Consider the following 12051-nt stretch of genomic DNA (forward strand, 5'->3'; position numbering starts at 1 on the left):
CTAATCCCGGCAGGGCTTATGATCTTGATCCCCGGCTTAGCGAAAGGGTCTGCATGCCCTTTTAGCTTTGGCCGATGCCGGAGCAGGTGATAGAAAAAGCCTCTCACTTGGAGTGTGCCCACTCTGCCCATGCTACTGCATCAAAGCCAAAAGGAACAAGGGATGCAGCCTCAAAACAAAGCCAGGTGACCACCTCCGTAATGATGAATTAAATTGCTCTGACAGTCTGATTCCCTAATCCGTGTACACCACGTACTCCTAGTATTTTTTTTTAAAAAAAAACTCCACGTACTCCTAGTAGTGCATCCTGTTGTGGCAGGACCAGACAGCCCTCAACTAACCCAGATAGGAGTGGTAACATTCAAACGGGAGGCTCAGAACACAGAGCGCGCGTTTCCCGGGTAAGCCGGGGGACATGCGTGCACAACGCACGCAACCACTTCACGGACTAGCATGAAGCGCAAACTGTACCGCTACGGCCTACGGCTCTACCGGTAGGGAGTAGTAGTAGTAGAGAACTAGAGAGAGAAGACGTTGTGAATTGCGATCCGCCAATGTACTCTGCTGGAGCAAAGATCTATCGACCGAAACGCGCAGCAGCAGAGCTGATGGTTCTGGGATAGGCAGCGCATCACGAGCTCAAAGACCCAAACGCGCAGGCGCAACCGCGCGGGAAGTCCCAGCAGCAGGACCATGCTGCTGCTGCACCGCGCCTCCTAGCCACTTAGCCAGGGCACGCATCACCCGTCGATCGAGCTGGACCCGGCGAGCGCGCGCTCGAAAGGGATAGCAGGAGCTTGCCCGTTCGAGCCGCGGGGGCGGCCGCGCGTTTATTGGGGACTGCTTCGAGCGCGTCAGCCGGAGCTGGCACTGGCAGCCCGCCCGGCTGCGACGGGCATGGCAGCGCGGCAGCGACTGGCCAGCAGATCGTGGCAGGGCGGCCGGAGCGCGTGACCACACTGCGCGAAAGTGAGGATGCGAGATCGGGAGGGAGGGAGGGGGAGGGACCGCGCTCGGAGTCGAAACCGTGCTCTCGGCGGTGTCCAGAGCACCACCGATCGATCGGGCGGCAGTGAAGAACTGGGTCCGCCGCGTGGTTTCCTGTTCTGAACCGACTTGATGACGCCCCTGCGGGTTTCAGGGTTTGTAGTATCCACCCACGATTTTTGCTCGGCATCTTAGCAGATCCATGGATGCGTGCTGCTCTCTATTTCCCTTCTCTCAATCCTTCTGTGCTGCTTTGCTTCGTCTGATTTGATCTGATGGGGGATTCTTAATCCAGGTGTTTGAGTGGATGGCAGACCGGAAAGGCGGCAGCATACTTCCACCGTTCTACGGAGCACCTTGCTGGTGTCCTGTGCCGGGAGTTTTTAATTGCTAACGCAGGGGACACGAAAAGGAAAATATTCGAATTCAGGAGCAGGTGGATACAAGTACTGGAATAATCATGAGAGCATTTGGGAAAGGCAAAGCTCACCAGGGGTTTACAGAACGGCACATTGGCTAGCTTGTCCGCATTGTAATCTATTTATTTACATACTAGCTAAGCTAGGTGAAAACTTTTTCAGAAGTAAGTGCTCTAGGCAATCAGGTAGGGAAGCTAGCCACGCTACTTGTACGCCTAACATCATGGGAATTAGCGTCAGCTGCATGCTTGAGCATTCGTTTTCAGTTGAACCTTTTGTTTGGTAGCATCTTGCTTTCGCTGCCTTTCTAGTGTTGGCCTACACCCTTCACTTTCCCGGCCTATAAGGATCAACTGCTAATCAACTGCTCCTGCAAATCCAACTCGGCGCTGTCGCCATTTGTCTTGAGCCAGTACGCACTGTAGATCCACTTATTCCCTTGCCGTTTCAGCGCTGACACGTAATGTGCTGAAAACAGTTGGGTTCAGGCAGGGTTTCCACACTGGTGGCTGCTGAATAAGTGCTACTGATACTCTGATAATCTTCCGAACCTTGGCTGCAAAAGGGATGATTGGCTGCCTGAAAGTGCTTAACAGTCACCGCATCTTTTTTCATTTCTTTCCGGTTTTGAGGAGGCGGGACATCCATGATCGACACCCGTCCGACCAAGCGGCGCCTGTAAGATTCTGTCGCGAACGGCGTCCCGCAAAAGAGAGAAGAGCAGCGCAATTCTGGCAGGGCCACGTGAGCCATCAGAGGCCCCATCTTTTGCTAATCTGGTATGGATGGGACGCGCCTTTGATTCAGACAGGTTTGCTTTGCGGATACGGTGAACCAATAATGGACATGCCGGAATAAATCGCGCGCGCTCCTGCTCGTCAACAGGTGCGCTGTCCATATATATACGGCGCCAAAAGGCTGCACCTGGAAGACCTATTTCTAGGCGCAAGCATTACTTGGTCGTCGCACAGTATTATTTAAAGAATTAAAGATGGTCTGATGTGCAACGTTGGTTGCCTTCATGGAGCACAGGGGCGCAACAGAATTGGTCTTCTGCTATCCTGAATTTCTAGTTCCTGATGACATTGTGGCCCAATGGGCCCATGAATCAAAATTTCAGCCTGAGGCCCACAGAGAAAATACTGAACCAGATTTTCAAGAGACACGCACGTCCATTTCTCATTAATTTTTCCGTAGCAAATTACTGGTTTCATTTTAGCGTTGGCACTTGATAGTGACCCAAAACTTGAAGTTCTTGGAATTTGTACGATACGTTGTTCATGACGGCAAGAAGAGTAGTATCGTTCATGCCTACAGGCTACAGACCTGGATTCCAAAGAAAGATTTCAATGCCGTCCCATGACTTCTTGGTTAAAGGCAAAAGATGGGGAGGTCCAGATAGATCATCACCATACCACCGACCTGCTGGAAAAAAAAAGAGAGGCTTTCTGCAACGACCAAGGCCCAACAGTCCAGCTCAGCACGGGGACGCCACGCGTGAGGCCCAATAGGAAGCCGCGTGCCCGTACCCACAGCGTCATTCCAACGCTGCGGGAACCCAAACCCAACCGCGTCGCTTCGTTGCGTAGCCCCGAGGGCACTCGACACCGCGATTCCCATTCCCTCTTCCCATTTTTGAAAGCAGAAAACCAGAGTCACGGGACCCTTGCCGCCGTCGGCGAACTCGCGATGCTGCAGATGCTCGGCCTCCGCGGGGGCGCCGGCGGGGGGAGCCCCAGCGCCGGCGACGCGACCCCCGTCTGGAACGGGGACGGCGGCGCGGCGGCGGGCCCCGCCCGGCCGCTGCGGCTGGTGTACTGCGACGAGAAGGGCAAGTTCGTGATGGACCCCGAGGCGGTGGCGGCGCTGCAGCTCGTCAAGGGCCCCGTCGGCGTGGTCTCCGTCTGCGGCCGCGCGCGGCAGGGCAAGAGCTTCGTGCTCAACCAGGTACGCGTGGGACAGGGCGAACTTAGGTTTTGGGGAATGCCTGGGTCTGGCCATCGGTGATGCGCGGCTAGGGTTTTGGCGTTGTTTTCTGAGATATGGTCTGCTGATGTGGTTGGGCTTCAATTAAGGATTTGGAAAAGTTTAAGTGATAAAGTTAGCAACTCGAGTTATAGGGTTTAGGTATCCTCTTGGATTCTAGGGTTTGTTTACTGGTCGAATTGGTGATTTTGCCCGAAATATGGAAATATGGCGCCTGTTCACGTTGTTTGACTCAAGCATAATGGTTGGCTTGTGTCCAGTTTTTAGGAGAAAGGGAATTTAAAGTGAGGATTAAGCAATGTGGGTGACTTAATTCTGCACACAGATGTTAAGGGTGAAAATTTGTGTCTCCATGCATTTAGGTGTGTGTTTTTTGCTAGTAAAAATCAGTGTTTCAAATGAGGTCTAGTGCTTAGGATGCAATGTGGACATCATCTTACAGAACTGTGCAATATTTTGGTATTAGAATGGTGTTTTACATTTCTATTAGAAAGTCAATGCTTCGTCTTGATTGCATTGGGTTTTGGTTGTTGGTGCGCCTCACCTTTTAACGATTAGCATGAGTACAAAGTTGTCATCATATTACCTAGTCAAGGAAACCATGTTTATTTTTTGGGATCATATGGTCCATATGGACATTAGATATACATACATGATTGGTGCCTTAAGCATTTAGATTCTGCAAACTTATATGAAATAATAGTTTGAGTTTGTGAAACAGCGATTGACAAAATGCTTCCCATGTCACTGGTTAGCAGTTCTTGGGTGCATATCTTCAACAACCACACTATATAGGATGTGAAAATGTAAGGAGTAGGAATGACATAAGTTTGGGTAAACGTCACTATGGACCTTGACTCTCTGTTGAACCAGACAACCAGTAGGGGGATACAAATCGACAAGTAGTGAAGTTTACTGTTAAGCAGGATCATTGCTAAATTATGATTATTTATGTATGCCTCTTTGGTGGTGGGTTATGTTGGGTTTCAGCTCTAAGCTAACCCGACTTGCTTAGGATTAAAAGGCTTTGTTGTTGTATGCCTCATTATGACCTTCATTGTGTTAGTGTTCATATTAGTATTAGGTTTTTAAACGTCTTTAGATATTTTGTGGTTTTAATTAAGTATGAGAAATGTCATGGAATTCCAAATTGTGAGATTCTATTGACAGATGAAATCTTGTTACAGCTAGATATTATAGATCTTCCTATTTTCTACTCTTCCCCTTCTAGGTGATTTTTAAGTTTGTATGACTGCATGTTAATGATTTTCTATGTGCATTTGCATCCATGAGATGAAATTTGGAAGGTAGGAGTAAATTGAGATGATGTGTCACTCTTATGAGTCACTTTACACCCAGCAATGATATAAATTAATATTCTAGTGTTGCGCATCATTTTTGTTTCATTCTTTGTATCAGATGATAAAATTCTGCCTCTGTATGTAGCTTCTTGGGCGAAGCAGTGGTTTTCAAGTGGCTTCAACACATCGACCCTGCACTAAGGGACTTTGGATGTGGAGTGCGCCTTTGAAGAGAACTGGTCTGGATGGAACTGAATACAGTCTTGTGTTGTTGGATACCGAAGGAATTGATGCTTATGATCAAACGGTATGTGTTGGTGCTACCCTTGAATTAACACCCTCTCATTGATCATGCGATGTGCTTATTGGTATTAAAAAAAATGATATTAGTATAATTGGATCCACACCTTTTTGGCGAGCCACACTTTTTGGGAGAATCATGATTCTGAGTGTTCACTGCCATTTACTTTTCTGGTGTTTTTTTATTTGGTGTTTTCTGCAGTATAACTTATATTGATAATTTCTGTATTACTGTCTCGTGCCCACTGATTCCCTTTTGGCAGGGGACCTATAGCATCCAAATATTTTCCTTGGCTGTTCTACTGTCAAGCATGTTCATCTACAATCAGGTACATTTCTGAATCAGTGAATTCAAAATTTGGAGCACAGTGGGAATTGTAGACTGATACTTTGGTGCTTCAGTTGTAATAACTCATTGAAGGATGCAAATTTCTGAGCCTTCTTGTACTTTTTCTAGATGGGAGGTATAGATGAAGCTGCATTGGATCGTCTCTCACTGGTCACGGAGATGACAAAGCATATACGTGTCAGGGCCTCAGGTGGAAGGTCCACCGCATCTGAACTTGGGCAGTTTTCACCTGTCTTTGTTTGGTTGTTGAGAGTAAGATATTGCATTCCTTTGTACAGATTAATTATGTTTCCTGAATGCTGAATGCCTTAATTATTCCCTAGCCATGCATCACCTTCTGACTTCCATCGAACATATATTATGTCTAACCTCAGTCATTATGCAATACATATTGGATATACACTGACATTCTGCTTCCTTTCTTATAGGACTTCTACCTGGATTTGACAGAAGACAACAGAAAAATCACTCCACGTGATTACCTAGAACTGGTACTGAGGCCTGTTCAAGGTGGAGGAAGGGATGTATCTGCAAAGAATGCGGTATGGTAGTGTTTTTTCCATGAATATAGTTCTGTACTTCCGCTTAAGTAACTTGACATATGGACTATCCTGATACTTCTTTTGTTCTGGAAAAGATACGGGAGTCCATCCGCGCACTTTTTCCTGATAGGGAATGCTTTACACTTGTGCGACCTGTGAATAATGAGAAAGATCTCCAACGTCTCGATCAACTTCCTGTAAGTATTTCTTCCTTCTTTGAACTATAGGCCTTGTCCGCCAACCGCAAGTCAAACACTGTATTTATTTATTGAGTGTTGACTATAGGTTCTGAACTTCTGATTGGATGGGAGTCTTTAAGAAAATGTTCAAAAAGCTCCTGTTGATAATAGTGTGTTAGCTACCAATCAGAAAGATCAAGCTTTTGTCTGATATCAGTGCAAACTATATTGTTTGTCCATTTGACCCAGTAATTCACTAACTTCAAAAAGTTTGGCTGCATGTATCTTAGAACTACTCGTGTTTCTGACTTGTGGGAGTAGGCCAATAATCTCATTTGGTTTGTTTTACCAAACATGAAACAATGTACACCTTATTAGAGAGTACCAAACTATGCAAATATTATGTCTCTTGGGTTTCAAGGAACTTTGGTCAGCAAGAGGCATAAGAATAGATTAAAGAGGTGCATGTTTTTCCCTTTAGGAGTTAGAATCATAATGCATGTTCTGGCATAATCATATTGGTCTAACAGATTGGTGTTGATGCAATGTTTCCTTATCTCTTTATTACAGCTGAGTAATTTCCGGCCAGAGTTCAGGTCTGGTCTGGATGCTTTCACAAAATTTGTGCTTGACCGAACAAGACCAAAACAACTTGGAGCTAGTACAATGACAGGCCCTATCCTTGCTGGATTGACACAATCATTTCTTGATGCCATTAATAGTGGTGCTGTCCCTACAATATCTTCATCATGGCAGGTATATCGATGTTGATTATAGCAGTGTGGCTTTTATTTTTTCACTCTTTCTTTTTGGCTTGCAGCTTAATTCATGCAGTTGTACATGTTATAGACCTGATTGATATACAAGCGTTTTTGCAAATAAATTGTGTCAACATATATTTGCAACTGAAAGAAACACCACTAAAACATGAATTGCGTATAAACATTCTCAACTGTTTGATGAATTGGCCGGTGAACCATTCTATCATTTGATGCACCCGTTAGGTTCAACCATTAATATATTTTTTCCTCTCTGGGTGGATGTTTTCTGATAGTTTTTTTTATTTACACAGAGTGTGGAGGAAGCAGAATGTCGGAGGGCATATGATTCTGCTGTGGACGCTTACAATTCTTGTTTTGCCCCGAAAAAACAAATAGAAGAGGTAGGATTGCGCTAATAAGTGAGTTGGAGTACTTTCTCATTAGAACTTTTGGGATTTCTTTTGACTTATGGGCATGCAGGATTCTTTGAGAGAAGCACATGAAGATGCGATGAGGAAGGCTATCAGTGCTTTTAATGCATCTGCTGTGGGTGTTGGGTCAGCCCGTTCAAAATTTGAAAAGCTTCTTCACAGTTCTCTTCGAAAGGCCTTTGAGGTGTCATTATTATTAGTTTATTACTTATCAGCTGCTTTTACTCAGCATACCTTTCACATGTAATATTCATTAGTCAGCGTTGTTGAAGTAATAAGCACATGAATGTAGGATTACAAAAGGAATGCTTTTCTGGAGGCTGATTTGCAATGTTCAAACCGAGTACAGAGCATGGAATCAAAGGTGCGGGCAGCATGTAACCGCCCTGATGCAAAGCTAGATGATGTAGTCAGGGTAAGACAACTGTAAACTTCTCTGCTGTTCTACTTAATCGACAAGAACCTTATTCTTCATTATTGTTTATATTAATGTCTTTGTCATTGGATACAGCTCCTTGATGGGCTGCTCACGGAGTATGAGTCAACGGCCTATGGTCCCGGGAAATGGAAAAAGCTGGCCACTTTCCTACAGCAGTGGTATGCACCAATGCACCACTTCATTTGTCTTATTGTGGTTGATGTGAAACAACGATCTCACATAGCTATGTTATTTTATTCCTTTGTTGGCATGATCACTGCAGTTTATCTTGGCTCGTGCTAGATCTTTTCAGAAGACAGTTGGAGCATATAGATGCTGAAAGGAATGCACTAAGATTGAAATGCAATTCAAGTGATGATAAGTTGGCATTGCTTAGGAAGCAGCTTGAAGCAAGTGAGGGCCACAGAGCTGAATACTTGAGGCGCTACGAGGAAGTTATCAATGATAAGCAGAAAATCTCAAAGGATTACTCTGTTCGTATTACTGAACTTCAGACCAAGAGTAGCAAGTTGGAAGAGCGGTGTATGAGCTTGTCATCTTCTCTTGAAACTGCAAAACGGGAATCCAATGACTGGAGAAGCAAATATGACCACAGTATTTTGCAGCAAAAGGCAGATGAGAGTAAGTTAAAATCTCAAATTGCTTCTCTCGAGTCGAGGGTAAATATCAGTGAGGGCAGATTATCTGCAACACGAGAACAGGCCGAGTCTGCTCAAGAGGAAGCATCAGAGTGGAAACGCAAATATGAAGTTGCTGTTAGTGAGGCCAAAACAGCTCTGCAGAGAGCGGCTGTAGCACAGGAACGCACAAATAAGAAAGTGCAGGAGAGGGAAGATGCTTTGAGGGCAGAACTTGCTAACCAATTATCTGAGAAGGTTATCCTTTGTCTCAATGTTATGCATTCTTTGATTTATGTAAAAAGTGACGCATTCAATGTTATTTTTCTTCCAAGTTGTATGTATATGGGCTTGGTCACTTAACTTTTTGTTTATTATGTGTAACAGGAAGAGGAAATTTCAAGATTAAGTGCTAAAGTTAGCCAAACTGAAATTCATGCTACAAGTTTGATCTCAAGGCTTGAGGTCTGTCTCGCCCTCACCCTCTCTCATCTCCCTCTCCCTCTCTGTTAACATAATCTCATTTTGCCAATGATCTAATTCAGGCCACTGAAGCAAAGTTGAAAAACCATGAGTCAGATTCACTGGCTTTGAAGGAAGAGATCAGATCGTTGACTGATAACCTGGAATCTATTAGAAGTGAAGTTCTGTCACGTGAGAAGGAAGTTAGGATCCTGGAACAAGAAAAGAACCATCTTCAGGAGAAGTATCTGGCAGAGTGCAAAAAGTTTGATGAGACAGACATTAGATGCAAGGAAGCTGAAAGGGAGGCCAGACGAGCAACAGAATTGGCTGATGTAGCTCGTGCAGAAGCTGCTGCTGCTCAAAAGGATAAGGGTGAAGCTCAACGTCTTGCAATGGAGCGACTTGCACTGATAGAAAGAATGGAGCGGCAGGTTGAGGCTCTAGAAAGAGACAAGGCCAAGATGGTGGAAGAGATTGAGAGACTTCATCAGTCAGAGAGGGATGCCATGTCCAAGGTCACGTTGCTTGAAAATAGTGTTGATGAGCGGGAAAAAGAGATTGATGAGATGTTGAAACGGAATAACCAGCAAAGATCCAGCACGGTCCAGGTTCTTGAGAGCCTGCTGGCAACGGAGCGTGAAGCATGCGCTGAAGCCAACAAGAGGGCTGAGGCCTTGTCATTGCAGTTGCAAGCAACTCAAGGCAAACTGGACATGCTTCAACAAGAGCTGGCATCAGTTCAGCGCAATGAAACTGCACTCGATAGCAAGCTCAAGACCTCAGCAAGGCGCTTAAGGGGTGAAGCTACCGAGTCTGTCCATGATATGGATATCGATGATGACAATAATGTGAGGCGTCGGAAACGATCGAAAAGCACAACAAGCCCGTTCAAGAACAATCATACAGAGGACGGTGGATCTGTGTTTATTGGGGAAGATACTTACACCGGGAGCCAGCAAGGGACTGAGACTGAAGACTATACTAAATTCACTGTGCAGAAACTGAAGCAGGAGCTCACCAAGCACGGGTTTGGTGCTCAACTGCTCCAGTTGAAGAATCCTAACAAGAAGGACATCATCGCCTTATATGAAAAGCATGTCGTCGGCAAGTAGTAATGCCTCAGCAATACTTGTGTGCTTACCCTTTGTATTCGTGCTTAGACTATCCTGTAGCATTGAATGTTATTGACACGATCAAGATGGAAGTTAAACAAAGCATGTAACTTAGTTTTGAACTCTGTGTTGTGTGTTTCTCCAATGGTGCAGTCCATTTTTAGCGTGCATCGTTGGCAAGCACTTGTATCAGTTTGCCCGTTGCAGTTAGGAGTTGTTTGAAGCTCATCATTTCGTACGTGGTAATGTAGGTGAGACTGAACTATCCAAAGTTCAAACTTGAAGAAATGAATTGATTGAATCTTGGAGCAGCATGGCTTTTTTTTCCCATACATGTTTATGATTCGAGTATTCAAGTACTACGATGGAACAACAGCATCTGATGTTAAACATATGACCTATCTAATAAAAAGGAATGTTAAAGAAAGCAATTTTTGTAGTTCGTAAATGAACGTCAAGTTAGAGTGCAAAGAACATGGTATGTTTCTTCACGTGTGAAGTAGATTTTCAGGCCAGGGACACATGCCCTGACGACATGACCTGCTCCTAAATCCCTATTTAGCCTGTGAACTGAATAGGTCTTGTATAATCTTTTGTCCTGATGAATTCTTGAATCTTGATTCAAGGGCCAAAGGTAGCCCTTGAGCATGCATTGCGAAGTTAGGCATGAAGTGAGAAGCACCTGGGGCAGGAGGTGCCCTGTTGTTTGGGACCCCCTGGTACCCCATCATTGTTCCTGGATTGTAGAACGGATCGACACCGTTTGCCCCCCTGAGAACGCTCCCACCCTGGTGATGGCCGGCAAGCGCGTTGCCGCTCGTGACGACGTTCGTGGCGGCGACGGCCTCCTTGGCCGCCGCCGCGGAGCCGCACTGCCTGGGCTGCGTCTGGAAGAAGACCTTGGAGACGACGAGCTCGCCGTCGCGCTCCTCCTCGTCGGAGCCGAGGTGGTACTGGTGCATCACCCAGTTGGTCTTCTCGGGCTTGCGCTGCTTGCCGTAGTTGGTGTAGAGCACCAGGATCTTCTTGTACCCGCGGGGCCTGCCGTGGGACAGCACCGGCCGCGTCTTGCCCGTCTTGTGCCACCGCGTCTCGCCGCCGACGCCGTCGTCCCCGTCGCCGCTGTGCACCTTCCGGCGCTTCCTCGTCCCCGTTGTGTACGCCTTGGACGGCCGGTGGAAGAAGTGCCGGACGAGCCCGTCCTTGCTCACGCCTGCGGAAACAACAGCATTGCCACACATGCTGGTGACATTCATACATCGATCTGGATCGATCGGCACGTGATGCACAAAACGTGCGTTAGCGTTGCGTACCGGGGAGCCTCTCGGGGTGCGTGTAGCAGATGCCGTTCTCGCCCTCGATGGTGGGGATGAACTCGTCGACGAGGGGGTGGAGCTTCCGGGAGTCCGGCCTCGCCTTGCCCTCCAAGTGCTCCAGAAGCTCCTGGTCCGTCGGGTCGAACTTGACGCCGGCCGGCAGGCCCGGCAAGTCCTGGATCGAGGTGGTCTCCTGCAGAAAAAAAAATAGAGAATTAATGGCCAGCCATGTCATCACTCACCAGCGACATGGCGGCCGGAAGCCCATGTTTTCGTTCGTCGCAGAAATTAGATGAGATTTGCATGCGCTATTGTTTCAAGCAGCAAGATGCCGTGATCTAGCTAGCACCATGCTCCTCACAGACGAGCAATACATGCATGGGCACGCGCGCAGCAGGCGTGCGCGTGTACGAACCTGTTCATAGTGCGCGCGGTGGCCGCACGACGGGCACATCTTGACGAGGACGGCGAGCGACGCGGCGGCCTTCTTGCCCACGGCGGCGGCGGCGGTCGGGGACAGGCTGCTCTCCACGGCGGCGCGCACGTCGTTGAAGCCATTGCACCAGGTCATCCTCGCCGCACGCTCTCACGCACGCTCGCTCTCCTGATCGGAAGACGAATGTGTAGGGACGACGAAGGGTGCGCCGTGCGCGTGCTCCTCTATAACACCCCCATGACAGGCGGCCGGCAAGTGAAGCTTAACACCGGCTCGATCGATCGGCTGGGGAGGGGGATATAATGCAGGGTGTTAAAAGAAGACGACGAGGCGGGGCTAAGCTTTGGCTGGGCTCTAGGGAGAGTAGAGGTGTGCAGAGAGAGAGAGTAGAGAGAGAGGGAGAAAGAGGGA

General features: G+C 47.1%; 1 protein-coding gene and 1 pseudogene across 1 annotated transcript; one reads left to right on the forward strand and one right to left on the reverse strand.

Moving 5' to 3' along the window:
- Nucleotides 1–2978: 2978 nt before the first annotated feature.
- LOC112884742 (guanylate-binding protein 1-like) lies at nucleotides 2979–10013 on the forward strand. Its single transcript, XM_025950277.1, has 14 exons — nucleotides 2979–3353; nucleotides 4839–5000; nucleotides 5257–5322; nucleotides 5451–5594; nucleotides 5771–5884; nucleotides 5980–6081; nucleotides 6634–6819; nucleotides 7136–7225; nucleotides 7305–7439; nucleotides 7548–7670; nucleotides 7767–7852; nucleotides 7957–8569; nucleotides 8699–8776; nucleotides 8857–10013. Exons 1-14 carry the CDS (start codon nucleotides 3096–3098, stop codon nucleotides 9886–9888), a joined length of 3189 nt encoding a protein of 1062 aa, XP_025806062.1. The 5' UTR covers nucleotides 2979–3095; the 3' UTR covers nucleotides 9889–10013.
- A 138-nt stretch (nucleotides 10014–10151) lies between these two features.
- On the reverse strand, nucleotides 10152–12051 carry LOC112884743 (annotated as a pseudogene).

Source organism: Panicum hallii, chromosome 3 (genome assembly GCF_002211085.1).
Source record: "Panicum hallii strain FIL2 chromosome 3, PHallii_v3.1, whole genome shotgun sequence".
Taxonomy (NCBI): Eukaryota; Viridiplantae; Streptophyta; class Magnoliopsida; order Poales; family Poaceae; genus Panicum; species Panicum hallii.

Bases quoted from the DNA above. Each gene is read 5' to 3' on its own strand.
- LOC112884742 (XM_025950277.1), top strand. From the start codon at position 3,096: ATGCTGCAGATGCTCGGCCTCCGCGGGGGCGCCGGCGGGGGGAGCCCC. The intron at 6,820-7,135 runs GTATATCGATGT...TTATTTACACAG, and splicing joins CAATATCTTCATCATGGCAG to AGTGTGGAGGAAGCAGAATG. The intron at 7,440-7,547 runs GTGTCATTATTA...ACATGAATGTAG, and splicing joins CTCTTCGAAAGGCCTTTGAG to GATTACAAAAGGAATGCTTT.